We start from the raw sequence: 21,464 nt of genomic DNA, 5'->3' as shown, positions 1-21,464 counted from the left end.
ATTTTCATTTAATTCCTATCTATGTCAAAAAAAGTAAATCGAATCCAGGGTACTTACATATGTGGAAAGTTTTACTTAAATAACACATGTTGTCACAATCAATTCAGTACAAACATACAATCCAAAATTAAATAAGAGTTACAAGATTATCACACTCAGATCAAACTTATTTAAAATACAAGGTAAAAACTAACACACAATAGAGAAAATAACCACAAACAACAATAAGACTAAGACATTTGATTCTGATTCATGGTTGCACCATGGTTCCTACTCACTCTTGTTCTCCTTTTCACTCTTCTTTTAGGCTGACCACCAAATATCATCACAAGCCATCTAGGCTTTCCAATTAAAAACATACAATATCCGAGGCCTATTCCAATCACAAATCCACATCCATATCCAATTGCCACTGGTTTCCATCCAAATCCAAATTTCTCTTCACTCGAAAAGCTGTTGTTGGGTGAAGGTGGAGAACGTTGTTCAGGTCCGCACTTCTTTGACAAGGGAAATTCACATAACTCCAAGTTTCCTACATATGAATCATTTGAAAATGTCTCGGAACTGTTTTCCTCGAGGTATTTCTCCCACTAGATGGTTATTGGAAAAGTCTAAAACTGCAAGAAAGCCCAAATTGGTTAATTTTGCTGGAATCACATCAGTGAGCATATTTGATGAGAGATCCAGCCATTCCAAGTTTGTCAAGTTTCCCATGGATTTGGGAATAGGACCAATGAGTCTGTTATGGGAAAGGTTAAGCCCTATAAGTGCTTGAAGCTCATCAATAACATTTGGAATCTCTCCTTCAAATTTGTTTCTTGACAAATCAATAATCACTAAGATGTTTGGAATTTTAACCCATGTCATTTTGTTCCCTTTTGACGCCACAATCACAGAATCATAGTAGGGTGCAATTGATCGGATGGAGACTGGGTTGGCCCTATTGAAAAGACCTAGCAGCCCTATATTATTCCTCATGTATACCAATTCAGCAACATTCTTCATGGCTTCAAACTTTTCAAAATAGGCATTTGGTAGCGGACCACTAAAGTTATTGCCTCAGATATCAAAAATAGTTAAACTTGGAAATGGATGCTTTGTATTTAGATTAACAATGAGAACATGCAACTTATTGTCTCGCAGCAGCAAAACTTTCAAATCTTGCAGTGTTTGAAGCCAATCAGGAAACTCGTCTTCTATTTTGTTGCTGCCGAGGTTTAGAAACTTCAACCCTTTACAGAGAGGTAAGGATCTAGGAATATGGCCTTCTAATTGGTTGCCATAGAGATTCAGAGTCTCAAGTGCACTCTCCTTTGAGAAGTTACTTGGCAAAGTGCCATGACATGTGTTCATTTGTAGATTCAATATTCTGTCAAATTGACAGAAGACAAATACAATATTCTTAGTCGGGAGTAAATGAAACTGACATTGGATTCAAAGGTTAGTGATTCATCCTGTTCCATTTTTTGGCCCATTCTGCAGCAAATCTCGGACTTTAAGTTGCTGATTCAGTACAATGTGCATCAATGGTTGTTCCATGCTCTTGTTTGCTAAACCAATTGTCATAAAACACCCGGATATTCTCTCCACTACCAACCTTCCATCTTGTACCTCGCTTCGCAATTGGAATAGCTTCTTGAATGCTCTTTTTTGTAAGAGAAGTTTAAAAAAACTATCTTCCAAAAACATTAGTTCAAGTGATTTACATTTGGTGGGTCACTACTAAGTGAGAAAGTCATCCATGAATAATTTTAGTCTTGGGATTTGTTTGTAGCTAAAATATTTCTACAATTTTACCACCACTGTTGATATGTGTATAACTAAAACATTTCTACAATTGTTTTCACTAAAACAGTGCTCAATAATCAGTCATCAAAGACAATATCAACCTCATACAATCCTTCTTTTTCATTTGTTTGACCTGATATGAGTTATATTCCATGGAAATTGCACTTCTATAATATTGTTTCTTTGCACTGAAATTCAATTTTATTATGCATAGGATAGGATGAATGTGTATATCCTGTAACAATGTCCGATTGTGTTTTATTAGGCATTCAGGTTTGTTAGTTTTTGAAGGCAAATGTTGGCACTTTTGTTGTTTGACCTTATGATTTTAAATTTTAATCATCAGTCACTTCTACTGTTTTTGGAAAGTCTGATTAGAAAGAGAGACGATTATGAAAATAATGGAGAAGTAGATGGTGATGCCAAAGAAAAGGATAATGAAGATCGATTTGGTGCCCTCGAGAGAATTAAGAAGCTGAAACAGAACTAAATCATGGGTGTTTTTAAAGTTTGATACATTCAATGACTATAATAACACGGCCTCACACATTTAAGAAACAAAATGACCAATTACCCTATTTGGAACCTCATCCTCAAATGTGTATACCGTGTTGGACACTGGAACCACTTGGTCCTAAGGTAGGTTAACTGCCAATTTCTTAGAATGAGGTAGCTCCCTCTTTTTTTTATTTAATTATCATTATGCCATGTCATAGAGATTCGACAAAGTTTTATGTTGGCTGTCGAGGCCTAACACAACCCTCTTCTTTTACCCGGGCTTGGGACCGGCCTTGGTGTATGCTTTTTGCATCGAGATGTATGCTTTTTGCAGATGATGTAGTCTTGCTTGGTGAGTCGATGAAGGAGTTAAATGGGAAGCTAGAGACGTATGGTTTCCGCCTGAGTAGAAGCAAGACGAAGTATATGGAATGTAACTTCAGTAAAAAGAGAAGTGGGTCTACCTTAGAGGTGAAAGTTGGAGATCATATCATACCCCAAGTTACACGGTTTAAATATCTTGGGTCTATAGTACAAAATGATGGAGAAATAGAAGCAGATGTAAATCATCGTATTCAAGCTGGGTGGTTGAAATGGAGAAGAGCCTCAGGTGTTTTGTGCGATAAGAAAGTACCACTTAAGCTGAAAGGAAAGTTCTATCGGACAGCAGTCTGACCGGCAATGTTGTATGGTACGGAGTGATGGGCGGTTAAGAGTCAACACGAGAGTAAAGTAAGTGTAGCGGAGATGAGGATGTTGCGCTGGATGAGTGGTAATACTAGACATGATAAGATTAGGAATGACACCATTAGAGAGAGTGAGGGTAGCACCTATAGTAGAAAAGTTGGTAGAAAATAAGCTTAGATGGTTTGGACATATAGAGAGAAGACCCGTAGATGCCGTTGTTAGAAGAGTGGATCAAATGGAGGAGAGTCGGGTTAAAAGAGGTAAAGGAAGACCTAAGAAAACCATTAGGGAAATCATTAGAAAGGATTTAGAGGTCAATGAGTTAGATCCAAATATGATTTTTGATAGAACATTATGGCGTTATTTGATCCATGTAGCTGACCCCACTTAGTGGAATAAGGCTTGGTTGTTGTTGTAATTATCATTATGCCATAAAGTCTTGTGTAGGTCTCTTATATTGATTATTAATCTATGATTGCTACTGATTAATTCTCCAAGCACGAAGTACAATGTAAAAAATCTTATGATTTATGAGTATTGAGTGGTAATGTTTCGATGTATTATTATAACTTGCAATTTTAATTAAAGTACACATAGGGTGTGACTGTCGTGTGCTGTGAAAATCGTAAAAATAATAAAGGATTCACTTGAAATTTTGAAGAAAGGTTCAGCATTATCTACCTCTTCTTTTGTTTTAGGGTCAAATTGATTACACTTCTATTTTCTTGTAAATTAATATCTCAATTTTAGAAATTTGATGTTATTACTAGTAGTGGTCAATTGTTTATGAGTGTTTGATATATTGTATGTATCACATGAACGACAACAAAAACTAAAGTCTTTTTTCACTAAATGGGGTCGGTGACGCGAATCAAATTATGTCATAATGTGCCATGAATCATTTCTGAAGATAGACTTGTTAACTCAAAATCTCTCATATAGAGAGCTCTCCATTATTTTTTTCTGACAGGAAAGGAATTTCATTAGATAAATGGTAAATCCTTACAAACAGAAGCCATAATTTGGTCAGGAACATTGGCTTCCCAAAGCTTACACCCAGCAGAAAGTGCTAAGCTGACAAGACTATGTGCTACAGTATTGCAATCTCTTTGAACAAAGATAACACTAGTATTCTCTAGCCTTGCAAGAACTTCTATGCAGTCTATGATTAATTCATCAGTTGCATCAGGTTTTGCAGCACCATGTACACACCTTACTACTGATTTCAGCATCCATCTCTATGATTAGATTCTTGAGTTGACGATGTTCTGCCCACAACAAGCACCACCGCAGTCCCATGGTTTCAGCTACTAAGGGGGAGACTTCGATATCCTCGCATTCGTTTTTGTCATAATTATATCATTCCTAATCTTATCTTGTACAACAATGCTATTCATCATCATCATCACAGTTGTGTTTTTTACTTTGTATTTTTCTAAATATTTTTTATGCATGGTTTATTTCATGGAAACCTAACTAGTTAGTTCTTGACTTCAATCTGTATTGCTAAATTTATGCAGAATGTTATTGTTTTACCTATAAAACAAAATGGGTTGATTGCTGTTTGCAAGTACAGAACAATGGTGAAAAGATTTTTAAGTTATTTCTTATAATGTGATTGCCATTGAAACAGCAATATTAGCGTAACACGTTAAATTTTGATGAAGAAAAGGTGACTGTTAAATTGATTTTTAAGTTATTTCTTATAATGTGATTGCCATTGAAACAACAATATTAGCGTAACACGTTAAATTTTGATGAAGAAAAGGTGACTGTTTAAATTTTGAAATGACGACAATCATGTTATGCGTGCAACACGTTTGATGAACAAAAGGTATATGTTAAATTTTGAAATAATGACAATCATGTTATGTGTGTAACACAGGTTTTATGAAGAAAAGGTGACTATATGTTAAAAGACGAAGAGGGGAAGGATGCAGGTTTGAAGCTTTATCAGTAGATCTATCAGAGCTAGTTGTTTATAGATAAACATATAAACGATGGAGCATTCAAATACTTATCAACTTGTACGCAAAATACAGTTTAGGGGGAACCTTTATTTGGCCCTCCAAATATTAAAGTAAACCCTATAAAGATTGTTTCCACCAAACCAAGTTAGTCCCTCAAAATACTTGTGTCTCATTTTGTTGGTCCAATAGCTATATAAAGATTTGGTCACCTGATAGCCCCTATTTAATGTAAAATGTCATCATATTCATTCTTTGAGGGACATTTGGCAATTGTTTCATATCTTTGATGGACAAATTGGTTGAAGAAAATCTTTGGAGGAGTAACTAGAGGGTTTACTCTAAGCATACACATTTTCATGACATCAAATGATACAGAATAACCTGGTATTCATTCAAATGCTACATTCGATGTCCATGGAAAAGACAAAGAAAAGGTACTTTATGGGACGACATTAGTCATGCAACTGAAATCATCATTGTAAATTCCCTGCAGATGCAGTTGAAACCTATAAACGGGAAAATGGTATACACCAGATAAACCTATAAACGGGCAATAAACAAACCAACAACGGTTAAATTAATCAAAGTAGACGAATAAACATAAACTTACAATAGTGAGAAAAGGGAAGTTCAGCTGCAGAACAGTTCAATGGTAGAAGAACGTCTCAGTCTGACTAAAAGGGGTACAATGTGGACGCAGAGGAATTCAATACACCGAAACAATGTTTTAAAAATTACAAACACAAAGGAATTCAATATGCAGCAACAGAGTGATTCATGCGTGAGAGTTTCTTTGCGAGTTGGGTTTTGCGTGAGGGTTGTTGCAGCAAGAGAAGGATTTCATGTTTTAGCAAGAGAGTTTCTACATGTGAGTCGATAGGTTTGAGAATAAAACAATTTTTCTGGCTATTTTTGAGCTTCAAAGGGCTAAAGTACCTTGAATAAAAAACCTAAAGCTCTATAAGTGAATGAATCACTTTCAAGCCAAAAGTTGAACTAGCCTTTAGAGAAGACAGTATCTATTGCTACCATGACACCATGAAAATAAGCAAGTAGAGATCAACTATTCTGAAGGAAGGAAGCAAAACAACCCATAAAAAAAAGTAACATGGCTATCTCGAAAAATACCACAACAACCTACTGCACCCAAGGAGCCATTGGCTAAACCATCAAAATTACATTCCACCCAAAGGTAAAAAGGAGGATAATAGTTGACTTGATTGATACAAGGAAAACAACGAGGGTGACCTACCTCCCTAAAATAATTGAGAATATTTTTTTGATAGAATATATTAAGCCTTTGGAATAAACCCCGGTCAAGGAGATGGTCGAGTGAATCACTGAAATAGCTTGATCAAACAAAATCAATTTGTTCTGAAAACAAAAAAGATTTATTGCATGTCCAAGTGATCTAGATAACATTAGTAATGGCAGTGTGTCACATCCTTAATTTGTGAGCTCCAATGGTCATTAATAGATTGAAGAGTATCGAGAAAGCTCAAGATGGCAAAGTTAAGTTATCCATGACAGTTACAAAGTCAATGATGAAACAAAAGCAAATAGATTTTCAGGGTTGAAGAGAATGAAGATGGATTACACAAGTCAAGTAGGTTACTTGCCAATAGATTTCCACAAGAAAACAAAGCAAAAATGCAATTCGTGTAAGGTTGCCAAATGTAAGTGGCATTACAGTTGATGGTAAAGCCATATTAACATGCATATATACAAAATCACATAGATTGAAAAAAAAAATCAACACTTTTTATCATCATAACAACATATAAGTCATTTTCAACACTTTCTTACACCTAAACAGCAAATATGGCATTTTTCTTTGTATTGCTTATAACAGGAACCTAGCAATTGCATACCAAGTGATAAACCAAAAAAAAAAAAGGAAAAGAAAGAAGTCATGTACATATGGTATCTGATCTTCAGTCTTATATTTTGGCTAGAGATCTTTGTTTCACTTCCATCCTTTCACGGTTCTACCGAGATGAATCCCCTCATGTGAGATTCTAAATGACAGAGAGAAGTGTGATCTCACAACATTAAAGAAGAGAGTTAAAACTAGGTGATGCACCATTCCTAATCAATTTAATGCTTCCTGCAAACCAACATGACAAATTCCATCATCACTATAAAGAACTTGCTTCAGCTACACAACAAAGGTTCTTCCTTCACTCCCTTACAATGTCAATTTAAATCCTTTTGACAAGAAGTCATCCCTGTAAAAAAAATACATGCATCTCACAGAAGTAAATTCAACAATATCACAAAAGAATAATGATAAAAAAAGTAAAATAAAAAATACTTAGGATTTGTACATTGATTTGGAGTTATTTCATTGCAAGAAAATTTCTAACACAACAACGTTCTTATCCTTATACACAGATACCACAACAGGGTAGAATAGTCACAACATTTCGAAATAAGTTTGACACAATAATTATTTCGGAGTGAAGATCCTGCAAATCCGAATACATAGTATAAGTTGTTGAGCTTTTTTTTGTTTCTTTTGAAATCAAGCATACAGACATTGTCAAATATATATACATAAACAAAGGTAGAGACTTCAAAGTAATTAGAAAATCCTTGTCCTATAATAGGAATTCAATTTGACCTTTAACATAAAGTTTAACTACATATATCACATGATGGGTCCATTGAATTGATATTAACTTATACATAATCAATAAGAAGTACCTTCTCTTGGTCTTGCTTGAATGATTCCCCTTCTTCCTAGAATTATCAACAGGGAAGGAGGGTGGTACAAGACTTCCAACACAAATCATAGCTTCATCGAATTTAGGAATTCCGTCAACATAACTAAATTGTTCACTCTTCAAATCATACCAAACCAGCTTCTTGTGATTAAGATCCAACAAAACCTTTTTACCATCACTCGAATAACCCAAAGGGCTCAAAGATTTCAAAGGTAAAACGAAACACGATTCCATCAATGTGAAAAGTTTACACCAACTATCTCTACATCCATATTCTTTCATCACCCAAATATCAATCTTAGTATGATGATTCACAGTCAAACAAAGACACCCTCCCAAAACAGCAACATCAATTTCAAAACTTGCACTATTAGTAACCTCTTCACCTCCTCCTATTTCATGAGGAAAAGGAACCTCATTGAAAACCTCGAGTGTTAGGTTAAATGCGACAATTAACAAAGGTTGAAACTTATCATATCTCCTTGTCATTTTCCAATGAAGAGAACTAGAATTCTCAACAAAAACTCCCATGGTATTTACATGGCAAAGAGCATACTCTATATTAGGAAGTACTTTCCACGAGTTCGTCTTCGAGGTGAAGAGTCTGACATATGAATCAAAAGTACGGTTGTGTAGATCAACAAACCAAGAGATTCTGATGAGTTTGTAATCGGATGAAAAAGGATCAAAGCCGAATCCGTGAATGGTTAAGGCGAAGTGGATGTTGATATCAGATTGAGGAAAAGGGATAAGGAGATGAGGGATAATCCGATGTTTACGGGTGTTAGGGTTCCAGAAAGCGATTTCGTTGTTGGAGGAAATGCAGAGGAGGCCGTTACATGAACCGAAAAGTGCGATGCGGTTGGTGTAAAACAGAGGGTGGTTGAGTGGGATGGCGGCGGTGGTTAGGTTAGGGAAATGGAGTTGATAGAGATTGGTGTTGTGACGGAGGATGAGGTTGAAGTTGTCAGAGTTTCTGAGGTGAAGATTGGTGAAGTTGTGAGAATCAATTATGGATTTAAGCGATTCTGAAGTTGAGCGGAATCGGAGAAGTGATTGTGGATGTAAGCGGGAGAAGATTTCGGAGATAATTTCCATTGGGAGAACATCACCCGCCATTGCAGGGTTTAGGGTTTTTCTTCTTTCTTCCTTCTTTCCTTTCATTGCAAAGAACTTACTTTATAGTATGTATTCTGTCGTGAAGGGTTGCTTTGGTGCCTCACTTTGTACCTCGATATCACAAATGTAAATAATGTAAGGCAAATTCTATGGTACATTAAACATTAAATTAATAATTAAATTGATTGTATTTTGAAGAAAAATAATTATTTTTTATCATTGACAATTATAATAATTAAATCTTATTTACCAAAAGCGTCGATGAAATAAAATTTACTTTTTTTGAATTTTTATTGCTCATAATGAAGAATATTGATTATTTTTTATGAGAAAATGTTAAAAATTTAATATAATTCATATAAACAATGAAATGATGTTTTTTTTTCCTCATAAGATGGTGTTTTCTAAAATATAAATAATAATGACAAATAACAACTTATTTCATAAAATGATAATTAATTTATAAATTTATGAAGCAGAGTATCCGTACACCTCAATTTGTGAGGTGTACCGTAGAAGCTCCCATAAAGTAATATATCATGGATGTGCACTTTCATTATCAGTTTAGTCTTTGACATTGAAAACTTTTATCATGGTAATAGTCATCACCATATTAAACTAAACTTCTTTATTGACAACACAAAAGATTTGGAGTTTACTATGTTCCTTTCTTCCCACAAATCTCCACTTATTAACAACAAAAGGAATTTGATTTCAAACCAATATGGAATTATATAAGATTTAGACATTTGAGGATTAAATTTAGGATTTAGGGATTTTTGAGATTCAATTTGGAAATATTAATTTTCGGTTCAGGGATCAAAGTGACTTTTTTCTACTTTCACTTTATCTATGTGACACCTTATGCAAGCCACCTCAACAGTTAACAGAAGCTTTTAACGTTAGGGACTAAACTGATAACGAAAATGCACCTTCAGAGACTACTTTGTATTTAATCCTGAGTCAGAGACCTTTATAACAGCGAGGTGTGGAGTCAGGGATCAAAACGACAATTTACTCATTCTTTATCTTTTGTCAGCACTTTTGGTCCATAAAAAGCTAAGAGAATATGTTATAAGGACTAAAATGTGTGATTTTATTTTGTAGAGACTAAAAAACTAAATTGTCAATATTTCACACTTTTTTCTTCATACTAGCAGCCGTCCCTAGTTTTCTAATGAGAGAAACTCCAACTTCTCTCTAAACTTTCTTTCTCTTTCATTCTTCGAGGAGTGGTGGTTTTAAGTCATTTTTTAACCTAGAATCACCCCTCTACAACTTTTTCCCCTTTTCTTTCAATTTAAATAAGTGGTTTTCACATATATCAAGTTTTTTCTTTTGTGTGTTTTGTGATTTCGTCGTCTAAGTGCGGCTTTGTGTTGTTTGTTGTCTTGTGCGGCGTTTGATTTTGCGTCTTGTCGCGGTGTTCATTTAGTTCCTATTGAAAGAGCGACAGTCAATTACAAACTCAACCAATGATTTAGGTGTCAACGTTGCAGATCCAGAAGAATGAGTATTTCAGTGACTTAGGTTTTATCATATTATTTGTAGGCATTTTGCTGTTGTATCCTATTAACTTGGATGTTGTGAATTTGTTCGCAAATTCATCATTTACGTTTTTAGCGATGTTTGTATCTGATGTACTCTATCGATTTGAATGAATGAATATCGTTTTTTTTTTTTTTTTAAAAATAGCATATTTTCAAAGCACGTTTTTCCATTGATTGAAGCTTACAAATGTGAGGTATTTGACCAACATTCTGAGAGGAAATTTTTCTCAGATTTATGTTTCTCAGATTTTTATCACAGCCGTAAAACAATGTACTTGTGGGCTTATCACGATCACCTTTGATTAATTTGATTAATGATATGATAAGTGTGAATTGGTAAAAATATTCTACTTTAACTAAATTTCTCAACTTCTAAATTCTCCTACTTAACTTGTTCTCTAAGTCGACAAGACCCGTTCATGCATCTTCTTCTCCATTCCCCCTTTTCCGTCGATCTTTCAATTCCCTATTTTACCAAACCCTAATTAGGGTTTTAGTTTTCCTAAAATTGATAGATTTTGATTTCACGGGAGCTATACCATCAAAATAGGACCTATTTTACGAAGAAGAGTAACATTATAACCTTTTTAGTCTCAAACTATGGTGTGTTCCCTTATCTCTCTTTCACATTCTTATTTCAAAACACACTTAATCATCCACGAAATAGAACTCATATCTCTTCCGAGATGCTAGAAACACTGGTACGCTTACCTTCGTGAACGCCTCGATAACATAGCAATTCTTGGTATTTTTAACTAAATGTTTAAAGGCAAGAATGGTAAGAAAAAAAAGAATTAATTATGCTTGCCACTACTTGGATTATATATGGAACACGAGAAATGCTATTATCTTGAAAGGTGGACATGGAGACATTCAAAAGGTTATGATTAGAAGTTACACTATTTCAAACTTGGATTATATATGGAACATGAGAAATGCTATTATCTTAAACAGTGTTATTATTTACTTGAAATACTGTTATTATTGATTGGAAGTTACACATAAAAAGTTTGAAATAGTAGGTATATTTATGAAAGAAAAAAATAGGCTTCATCAAAACTAATTTACACCCACCATAAATCATGAAAATATTGGTTAGTAAATCTTTTTTATTTAGAAAAAAAATTAATATTTTATTTTTAAATAACATCTATTACATGTATAATAACATCTATTAGATGATATGATTGTAAAATGTTAATCTTTTCTTTTTCTCTTGAGGTGAGCAATCATTCTTAGTTTTTTGTTCCTCCAATTTTCTGTGTGCAAGGTATTTTCTAATAAAAAAAGGTAATAATTCATTAATTTTTACAATGATTACAATCATTTTTAATGTCTTCGTAATTTATTTTTTTAAAAAAAGAAACCTTTTTTCTTTTGGTTTGTATTGTATCAATAATCTTTGACCAATACTTTGATTCTCAATTCGCGCATTATAACAAATGCAAACTTGACTCCAAAATCCAAATTCAAATTTGTAAATTCCAAACAAATTTATATCACGTCTCGTTGTTGCTCACACCAGCTACTACATTAGCAAAGTTGCAGATTCCATAGAGCATATCATAGTTGGAATATGTGTTGCCAAAGAGTCTATCTATGTAGTTAGAGTTCATACTAATTTTAATTCCGTGCCATAAGATGTCATCCACACAACTTAGTGGTTGAAACCCAAATGATAAAACTTTGATACAAAGTGTGTTGCAATTATTCCTTGAATACTTGCATCTAAATTATCATTTACCCAATTGTTTGCAACATATTAAGGCAGGTGACTAACTCAATGAAAAGACCACAACTTTCTTTTGCTTCGGCACATAAGAGTTGTGCAGGAAAAAAAAAATGGTTCGGGAAACTTGTCCCATTTATCGCAAAAATAAACAAGCGTTGATAACATTCACTTCCTCGTTGAATGCTGCAATATGGGACGTTGTGATAGTCATGATAATGTCTCATGTGACAGTTGCTAGTGACTTGGTGGAACACATGGTTTTTAATCCTATCGACATTTTTAACATTAAGAACGTTGGCGGGATTTAAAAACATGGTATATTCACTTTGTCACTATAAATTGCACTATGAGACGTCGTTATATCTATCATTCGATAATGTCCAGATTGCTTCATTCAATGAGGTGTCAAATGTCGTCGACGTTGCCAATTTTTGCGATGACCGTGATGAGTTTTCTAGGGCCAAAAAATTCCTTCTATACAACTCTTCTGCACTAAAGAAGAGGAAAAGGGTGGCAATGATCTTATCTTCACTAAGTCTGATCTTATAAATTCCAAACAATTTCATATCATGTCTCGCTTGTTGTTGCTCACACTTGTGAGTTCTACATTTGCAATGCTGCAAATTGCAGAAGGCAAAAAACAACACTAAGTAAAACATTCGGTACATGAAGAAAAATACTAAGAGTAAGTGTTACTTCGATCGACAAGGTTACTGTCGGTTCGATTAAAAGAGTGTTGTGGGATTCCATATAGCACATCATATTTGGAATATGTGTTTTTGAAGAGACCGAAAAATGATGATGACGGCGTTATTGGTATTACATATGGTTTCGTACAAAATTTGTAAAGTTGTGGAAGTTTCACGCTAACTCAACAATTTTAGCTAGAGTTCATACTAACCTTGATCTTGATGTCGCAAGAAGATGTCCTCCACACGACCTAGTGGTTGAAACTCAAATGATAAACCTTGGATACAAGTTCCTCCAATAAAGTGTGTTGCAACTTTTCCTTAATTACATGTATCTATACTATCATTTATAAAATTACTCCCAACGAATTGAGACAGATCACAAATCCAGTGAAAAGACCACTGCTTTCTTTTCCTTCAGGGCATAAGAGTTGTATAGAAGAAAAAAAATTATGCGCAACTCATCTTAGTTATCGCCAAAATCAACTACGTTGATTACATTCGGTGCCTTATTGAAGGAGGCAATTTAGGACGTTGTCAAATGATAGTCGTAAAGATATTTTTGTACTAAAAGTTCCTAGTGACCTAGTGGAACAAGTGTTTTTTAATCCCGCCAACATTCTTAACATTAAAAATCCCGGCAAAGTTTTATAATCCAAGAACAAGAGAGCATTTATTCTAATATATGCAATGTATGCACAAACACTCTCTTTTCTTTCTTCCACACACTATCCCTTTTGTTGATTCCTTTGTTTGATTCTCTTAACATTTTCCTTCCTTTTCATTGAATTCCATTTTGATCTGTCAAGAAAATCTTTGAACCTTTCTTTTCCTTTTCTTTTCATCACCATCACCATTTTCACCCGCTTGGATATTTCTTTCTTATTCTTTCATCAGAACAAAATACCCCCCCAACTTACTTGAAACCATATCCTAAGAATGATTGTTCTCATATAACAAGAGTGTGTTTGAATATGAGAATGTTTTGGGGTAATGTATTTTTTGGAAGGAATTCAAATCAATTTAGGAAATTCCATTGTTTGGATGAGAATTTAGAGAATTTTTAAAATGATAAAAATTTATGGAGTGTTTTGTCCAAGTTAAATTTAGAGTGTGTTTGGATGAAAGAATATTTTAGGGTAATGTAATGTTTTGAGGAATTTAAATTCTTCTACGTAAATTCTATTATTTGGATGATTAATTTGGAGAATTATCAAAATGACGGAAATTTATGAAATGTTTTGTACTAGTTAAATTTAAAGAATTTATATGACACCTACAAATAGAAGTTTCAAATTTCTTCGTTCTTATATATTTTTTTCTTCCAATTTTGCAATTTGGTCCCATGTTTTTCAAAATTTTAAAATTGACAACTTTTTGTGAAAATTACAGATTGACCTCTCAAAATTTTCAAAAATTACAATTTGACACTTCAAATTTGGCCCAAAAATTTATAATTTATAAAAGTGGTCCAAAAATAATAACAATAATTTTTTTTATTACTTTATGGAAACAAAAATATATAGAAATGAGGTCAATTTGTTTGAATGGACTAAAATTCTAAATTCTTAATAGATTTGAAAATTAGCTAAAATGAAATATCTTATGGTTGAATAAAAGAAGACAAAGTTACCCTTTTTATTATGAAAAATGTTAACAAGTACCCTCATACACTCTTAGGCTTATCTTCGGTGTCTCCTTGTGAGCTTCGTGATCATCATCTTCAGTTTGCTTATATGGCAGGACTACCAAGGTGCACTCATTCTTTTTTTAAAGCTATTTGGTATGCTTGTGTTTGGGTTCTATGGAAGGATCGAAATAACCGTATATTTAAAAATGCGGCCTTACATCCTTATATCCTCCTTGAGAAAGTAAAGTTGAACTCTTTCTTGTGGGTGAAAGCAAAGAGTGGTGATATTTGAACAACTTTTTGGTACAACTCTTTGGACAACTTTGATTTTCTCTTCTTTGATTGATCAAAAATAATAGAGAGAAAAAGGAAGAGAGAGAATAAGAAGATAATGTGAGTATGAGATAAAAAGTTGTCAAAAAGTTGTTAGAAAATGGTTGTACAAATATCATTTCTCGAAAGCAAAACATCCCTCTTTTATGTATTGTTCTTATGATTGGTGGAAACACCTCATCCTTTGTATGGGTGTTCACGGGTAATTTTTCGACTGTTTGGATGGTGCCTCTCTTTATTTGGGACCTGGACTTTGTAATTCTTGATCGGTGATTCACTTTTTACATGTCTTGTGCAGGGTGTATCATCGTTGTTATTAAATATATATCATTTTGATTTGTGAAAAAAAAAAAAAAAACCTCTAAATAAAAAAATTGAGAATCTTTAAAGAGTGGCTCAATAAATACTCATTAACAAGACTCTTTCATAACTTTATTATGACCGGTGCTAGTCACATCCAAAAAAAACAAATTACACCTCAGAATGACTAATATACCCTTTAACTAAAATAAAAATTTTAAATTAACGTAAATTGAACATAAGTAAACTTAATTTACATTAACCTAAATTGAACATAAGTAAACTTAATTTACATTAACCTAGATTGAGCGTAAGTAAATTGAATTTACAAACTTCATTTACATTAACCTAGATTGAACGTAAGTAAACTGAATTTACATTAACCTAAATTGAACGTAAGTAAACTTAATTTACATTAACCTAGATTGAACGTAAGTAAACTGAATTTACATTAACCTAGATTGAACGTAAGTAAACTGAATTTACAGTAACCTAGATTGAAAGTAAGTAAACTGAATTTACACTAACCTCTTATATACATACGTAAACTAAATTTACAAAACATCATTTCTCGAAAATGGTTGTACAAATATCATTTCTCGAAAGCAAATCATCCCTCTTTTATGTATTGTTCTTATGATTGGTGGAAACACCTCATCCTTTATATGGGTGTTCACGGGTAATTTTTCGACTGTTTGGATGGTGCCTCTCTTTATTTGGGACCTGGACTTTGTAATTCTTGATCGGTGATTCACTTTTTACATGTCTTGTGCAGGGTGTATCATCGTTGTTATTAAATATATATCATTTTGATTTGTGAAAAAAAAAAAACCTCTAAATAAAAAAATTGAGAATCTTTAAAGAGTGGCTCAATAAATACTCATTAACAAGACTCTTTCATAACTTTATTATGACCGGTGCTAGTCACACCTAAAAAAAACAAGTTACACCTCAGAATGACTAATATACCCTTTAACTAAAATAAAAATTTTAAATTAACGTAAATTGAACATAAGTAAACTTAATTTACATTAACCTAAATTGAACATAAGTAAACTTTATTTACATTAACCTAGATTGAGCGTAAGTAAATTGAATTTACAAACTTCATTTACATTAACCTAGATTGAACGTAAGTAAACTGAATTTACATTAACCTAAATTGAACATAAGTAAACTTAATTTACATTACCTAGATTGAACGTAAGTAAACTTAATTTACATTAACCTAGATTGAACGTAAGTAAACTGAATTTACAGTAACCTAGATTGAAAGTAAGTAAACTGAATTTACACTAACCTCTTATATACATACGTAAACTAAATTTACATTAACCTAAATTGAACATAAGTAAACTTAATTTACATTAACCTAGATTGAACGTAGGTAAACCGAATTTACACTAACCTAAATTGAACATACGTAAACTTGAATTTACATTAACCTAGATACGTAAACTACACTAACCCCTTTTATATACATACACGTAAACTTAATTTACACTAACCTCTCACTTAAAATCAGGCATATCTCATACCAAAACAAACAATAAACAAATAGAAACTCATCGAAAATCAATAATAAAGATGTTGATTCAAATATTGATTGCACATCTATGGTGATTTGTGGATGAAAGGGGATAAGAGTTCAGAATGATCATAAAAAATGGGTTTTTAAAAATTTACAGAAAGATGACAATTTTGGTATTATTGTAAAATTTTAAATAAATTTAGGTGTAACTTGTTTTTTTTAGAGCAAGAAAAAAAGCATTTTTAATTTCGAAAGTTTCTCACTGAAAACGCCAAAAGTCGACCGTTGAAATTTTCACTGCTTCTTCTTCTTCAGTTCTTCTGAATTACAAAATCGCTTATTCATTTTCTTCTCCTATTCTGCATCACGCGATGCGTAAATCGAAGAAACCAAATCCTTCAAATGCCGTAGAATCTGTAGAGCGTGGAAATTGGGAAAAAATATTCAGCACTTTGGTTCAGATGATGAAGAATCAGGAAAAGCAGCTTCAATCATTCGCTGATCAACAGAACTTTCTACAAGATCGCTTAAAATTGCAGAATCAACGTTGGGCTTCTGATATTCAACGTTATAAGGATCAAATTTCTCAGGTAAATTGATTAATTTCACTTTTAGGGTTTTTCAAATTTTATTTTATTTTTTGAAAAAAAAATTGGTTTTTTTAATAGGTTTTTGAAATTGTGTTGTAGATGAATACGTTTTTGCTTTTTGAAGAGAAGAAACGGTTGCTTGAAGAAGCCAAGGCTGATTTGATGATGGGTTCTAAGCATAGAGAAGCTTCTATTTTGAAATGGGTTTTGGGTATGTTCCTTTTTCTTTCATATTTTTTATTAATTGGTTGGTTTTTAAATAGGTTGTTTTTTGATGGGTCTCTTTGATTTTTCTTAATAGAAAAGAAAGTTTGTGTTTTTATGTTTTTAAGATGAAATTGTCTTGTTGTTTTTGTTCTTGGTGTTTGATTCTTAATTTGATGTTATGTTCCTTATTGGTTTGAATATTTGTATAGAAAGTTAGGAAAACATTATGAAGCAGCAGAAAACAGGTCGTAATGTATTGTTCTTAGTCCTGTTTATTCTTGTTGGATTGTTTTATAAAATAGTATAGTAGTGATTATTGTTTGTTATTTTAAATGGTTTGAGATAGGTTTATGTGACCAGTTACAGTAAGATTTACCTTCTCTGTAGCACCTACACTTATGATAGAAGGTGTGCCGGAGTCTCACTATTAGTGAAATTATGTCAAATTATTATCAGTGTCGACGTGTCAGTGTCCGTTGTCTGTGTCAGTGATTCACCTTGGCTTAGAAAGTGAAATTATCCTATCAATCTTGGAATGGCCACTGATAGGTCTTCTATTCAAGACATACCACTGACTGTTGTAGCACACTTGTAGGTATTTGCATTTCACTATTGTTAGTAACTACATAACTGTAAGAGTTGGCTTTGGTGGTGAAATACCTTATTGTTTGATCGGTTTTTAGTTTTTAGCCAGTGTTTGTTTTCACCGTTGGATAGCCTAGAACGTACGTTTGGGCTGAAGCTTGAAAAGTTAGATTCTCAATATCACTTCCAAATTGGCATTTGGATGCGAAATTAGTAAATTCAACGTGGAGCCAAACAAAGTCTTAGTGTTTTCCGTTTCAGCTTTTAAACTATTTGCTGAGGTTATATTGTTATAAATAGCTTTGTTGGCTTCATATTCACTTATCTTTTGACTGCAGAGAGTACAAAGGATGATTTGGAGGATTTTAAAGCCGGGTTTGATTACCTTTCTCAAAAATCCTCGAATGGAGAAGTATGTTTTCTGATATTTATTATGCATTTCATTAGTCATTATAGTCATTACTATTTGTCATTATGCTGAGAAGTCACATTATAACAGGACCAAGGGACGGCATTGAAGGATACTGACAAGAGAAAGAAAGGAACCTCAAGTAGTGGGAAGAAGAAGTCTTCTTCCAAAATTGCAGAGAAAGAAAAGTGTCCTGATGAAACCAAAGATGAACTGAGCAGGGTAAAAGCTGAATGTGAGAAGCTTGTTGCAGAAAAAGATTCTGAGTTATTAGCGCTTTTGCAAGAAAAGAATTTTGTGTGGAATCAATTTAATAAAATGGAGACTGACTACACTAAGAAATTGAGAAGTAAACAAGAAGAAGTAGAAAAGACAAATGAGAAGATAAACATACTTGTTTCTAGCATGGAAGAAATGCAGTCTGAAAATATTAAAAAGGATAGTAGAATATCAGAGTTAGAAAGTAAAGTGACTGATATGGATGCGGAAACAAAAAGATTAAACAAGGAAATATCAGGACTCTCAACGGAATTGGAATCTTTAAGAAAGTTGAAGAGCAGCCACGTTAAACCCTTTTTAAATCGTTGCACAGCAAGTACTAGTGACTCTGGAAAAGTTGAGAGTAGCAGGAGTAGAAGAAACAACACCTTGAAAAAAGATAGAGACTCGTTTACTCCTGATGAACATGCTTCCACATCCACAAATTTCTCAGAAAAGGTATCTCATCTCCCATTCTTTGCTATCTGCTTATCTTCCATACTAAATATATTAAATGATACTCTTCTCAGGATTCTGTTGTTTGTAGAATTGCATGCTTCTAAAATAAAACACATACTATTCGAGATGAAATTTCACAAGAGCAAGCTGTTATAGTCTTGACATAAACCCTGTGTATTTAGTCTAACGAACACAGGGCTCTCTGTATTAAATGTTGTTTGTTTGTTTACAATGAATATTACTCACTTTGAACACGTCAATTTATTTTTGTTTATTATTTAAGATTAAGATTTGTGCTATATTTTAGTAAGATTAAAATCTATATTCTGTATGTTTTGTTGTGATTTATACTTTTCATTTGAAACTTGGTACGCTTATAAACATGTGCTTGTTACCTGTGGGGTAAATTCTGCTTTATTTTCAATGCATTTCACATTCACATACCAAGCTGATATAGTTATAGTCAGCTATGCCTATTCCCGAATTAGTGAGTTGCATTATACTGACCATCTTGAAATAGCTTCAACGCTATCTTATATTCTAGTAGTTGATAATGATACTCTTCATTACCATTTCCCGTTCCTTCCTCCTATGAATATTCACCAAGATATTTTTTATTCTTTTTATAACTTTAAAATCAACGTGTTTCTTATGATTTTATTTGTTTTCCCTTCCATGAATGTTATTGTTGCCCAGGAGAAAAGAAGCTTGAAGAGGAAAGGAAGCCCAATTATTCCCACCACTGAGACTCCCAAACTGTTCTCTTCGAACTTCAAGGTTCCAAAACTAAAGTCATCTTTAAGGACCGGATGAAAGATGACATATTTCTGTTTATTTTTAACTTGTTAGTAGATATTATGGTGTGTTTGGAACCATCGGTTTTCACGGTGCGGCCTAACGTCTAACCAAAAGCAGCTACAACTAGTAGCTTTACACTCACCGCACGTTAAGCTCTCTTTACCATATTTCCAAACACACTCAGTTTTGTATTTGTTTATTGCATGGTGCGCTTTCAGTGTAAATTATGTGTGATTAGTGAGCTTTCTGTTTGGAATAGGTTAGTTCATTGTTGTTGTATAATTAGCATTGAAATACCACTTTCGAGCTGAATCATGTATCAGATCAGCCTTTTAGCTAGAGAGTAGTTTGATTCATTATTCGTTTAAGGAAAACATTGGATATGTTAATCTTATTATCATTTTAGTTAAAGTTGATTTGTTTTCTTTTAAATAATCAGGTCTTCTCTTCTAGAAAGCAATCATCGCAATCATGTTCAAAGAGTCATCGGAAACTAAACTTGGATGTCTTTTCCTGGGAGGATTCAATCGAATAGTGATTAGCTGCCTTGTGGTAGATTAGTCTCTTTGGCCAAAATAAGGTCTCCTCACCACTTTAACAAGTGTTTTCAGAAATCAATCATGTTTGATGAGAGTCTCTTTGGCTGGATTAAATTCCCACCACTTGGAACTAACATTAGTGTCATGTATATTTTTGGTCATGTAGATTACAGAAGTGTCATGTATAGTTTCATATTACTGTCCATTACTCTTGTTGATGGGAACTTGAATTGAGCACTTATAACAAGATTTGACTGGAAATGCAGTCCGAGACAGAAGCAATCACTGCAGTCCGACTACTTATTTTTATCTTTGAATACTCTGAGCAATGGAATTTTGAACCAAACAATTTTAAATTAGATTTTTAAACAAAAAAATCCTTAAATTTAGGGACCTAATTGAAAGTTCAATATAAAGTTACTTTCTTTTAATACAAAAGTTACCTTCAATATAACATCCTTAAATCCTCATAAAAAAGTTTAGGTGAGTTGAACTCCGAAAGCTCATCAGAGTCAGGGTAGACCTTACGATTCAGTGAATGTTAACATACCAAAGAGATACTCATGTTGACAATGTGAGTTAAAATCACGATCTTGTGGATGAATCAACTTCTTATCAACTGAATCAACATGCATTGTCTAAATTAAAGATTATTTTGCGTAAATGGCAAATCAAATCTAACTATAAAAAATGCAAATCAAATCCCCCTAGAATTTAATAAAACTTGGACCAATATATTGTGATCCAAGTGTCATTCTCACTTTTGGTTGATAAAAAAAAGTATAGAACTAACATAAGAAAATTCTCTCAAGGTTTTGTCCTTAACTTAAACCTTAACTATAAAAAAGGGGCCAAATGCCAAATACCTCTCTGGGTCCTTTAAGTTTCACGTTTGTTTCAGATATGTCTTTTAAGTTTATAAGGTTTCAGATAAATCCTTTAAATTTCGAGTTTGTTTCGGATAGGTCCTTTAAGTTTCTAAGGTTTCAGATAGATCCTTTAAGTTTCGAGTTTGTTTCAGATAGGTCCTTTCTATGAAATCAACTTTGGCTTAACGGAGGTTGAT

At 33.2% G+C, this 21,464-nt stretch overlaps 3 protein-coding genes across 3 annotated transcripts; 1 reads left to right on the top strand and 2 right to left on the bottom strand.

The window, feature by feature from the left end:
* Positions 1 to 230: 230 nt before the first annotated feature.
* Positions 231 to 1,005, bottom strand: LOC25486324 (receptor-like protein 9DC3). The gene is made up of 2 exons (XM_024776929.2): positions 658 to 1,005; positions 231 to 590 (listed from the first exon to the last, which is right to left on the bottom strand). The coding sequence occupies exons 1-2, from the start codon at positions 1,003 to 1,005 to the stop codon at positions 231 to 233; spliced, it is 708 nt and encodes a 235-aa protein (XP_024632697.1).
* Positions 1,006 to 6,723: 5,718 nt separating this feature from the next.
* Positions 6,724 to 8,837, bottom strand: LOC25486323 (F-box protein CPR1). The gene is made up of 2 exons (XM_024776927.2): positions 7,650 to 8,837; positions 6,724 to 7,171 (listed from the first exon to the last, which is right to left on the bottom strand). The coding sequence occupies exons 1-2, from the start codon at positions 8,831 to 8,833 to the stop codon at positions 7,132 to 7,134; spliced, it is 1,224 nt and encodes a 407-aa protein (XP_024632695.2). The 5' UTR covers positions 8,834 to 8,837; the 3' UTR covers positions 6,724 to 7,131.
* Positions 8,838 to 16,789: 7,952 nt separating this feature from the next.
* Positions 16,790 to 20,683, top strand: LOC25486322 (coiled-coil domain-containing protein 158). The gene is made up of 6 exons (XM_013607592.3): positions 16,790 to 17,143; positions 17,243 to 17,354; positions 18,274 to 18,347; positions 18,435 to 19,061; positions 19,758 to 19,838; positions 20,299 to 20,683. The coding sequence occupies exons 1-6, from the start codon at positions 16,925 to 16,927 to the stop codon at positions 20,392 to 20,394; spliced, it is 1,209 nt and encodes a 402-aa protein (XP_013463046.1). The 5' UTR covers positions 16,790 to 16,924; the 3' UTR covers positions 20,395 to 20,683.
* Positions 20,684 to 21,464: the final 781 nt, after the last annotated feature.

Source organism: Medicago truncatula, chromosome 2 (assembly GCF_003473485.1).
Source record: "Medicago truncatula cultivar Jemalong A17 chromosome 2, MtrunA17r5.0-ANR, whole genome shotgun sequence".
NCBI lineage: Eukaryota > Viridiplantae > Streptophyta > Magnoliopsida > Fabales > Fabaceae > Medicago > Medicago truncatula.
This window is presented reverse-complemented; position numbering and strand designations above follow the sequence as displayed.

Bases quoted from the DNA above. Each gene is read 5' to 3' on its own strand.
- LOC25486324 (XM_024776929.2), bottom strand. From the start codon at position 1,005: ATGAAGAATGTTGCTGAATTGGTATACATGAGGAATAATATAGGGCTG. The intron at 591-657 runs GTGATTCCAGCA...ATAACCATCTAG, and splicing joins CATCAAATATGCTCACTGAT to TGGGAGAAATACCTCGAGGA.
- LOC25486323 (XM_024776927.2), bottom strand. From the start codon at position 8,833: ATGAAAGGAAAGAAGGAAGAAAGAAGAAAAACCCTAAACCCTGCAATG. The intron at 7,172-7,649 runs GTACTTCTTATT...TTTTTTTTACAG, and splicing joins TCAAGCAAGACCAAGAGAAG to GGATGACTTCTTGTCAAAAG.
- LOC25486322 (XM_013607592.3), top strand. From the start codon at position 16,925: ATGCGTAAATCGAAGAAACCAAATCCTTCAAATGCCGTAGAATCTGTA. The intron at 17,144-17,242 runs GTAAATTGATTA...ATTGTGTTGTAG, and splicing joins ATAAGGATCAAATTTCTCAG to ATGAATACGTTTTTGCTTTT. The intron at 19,062-19,757 runs GTATCTCATCTC...ATTGTTGCCCAG, and splicing joins CCACAAATTTCTCAGAAAAG to GAGAAAAGAAGCTTGAAGAG.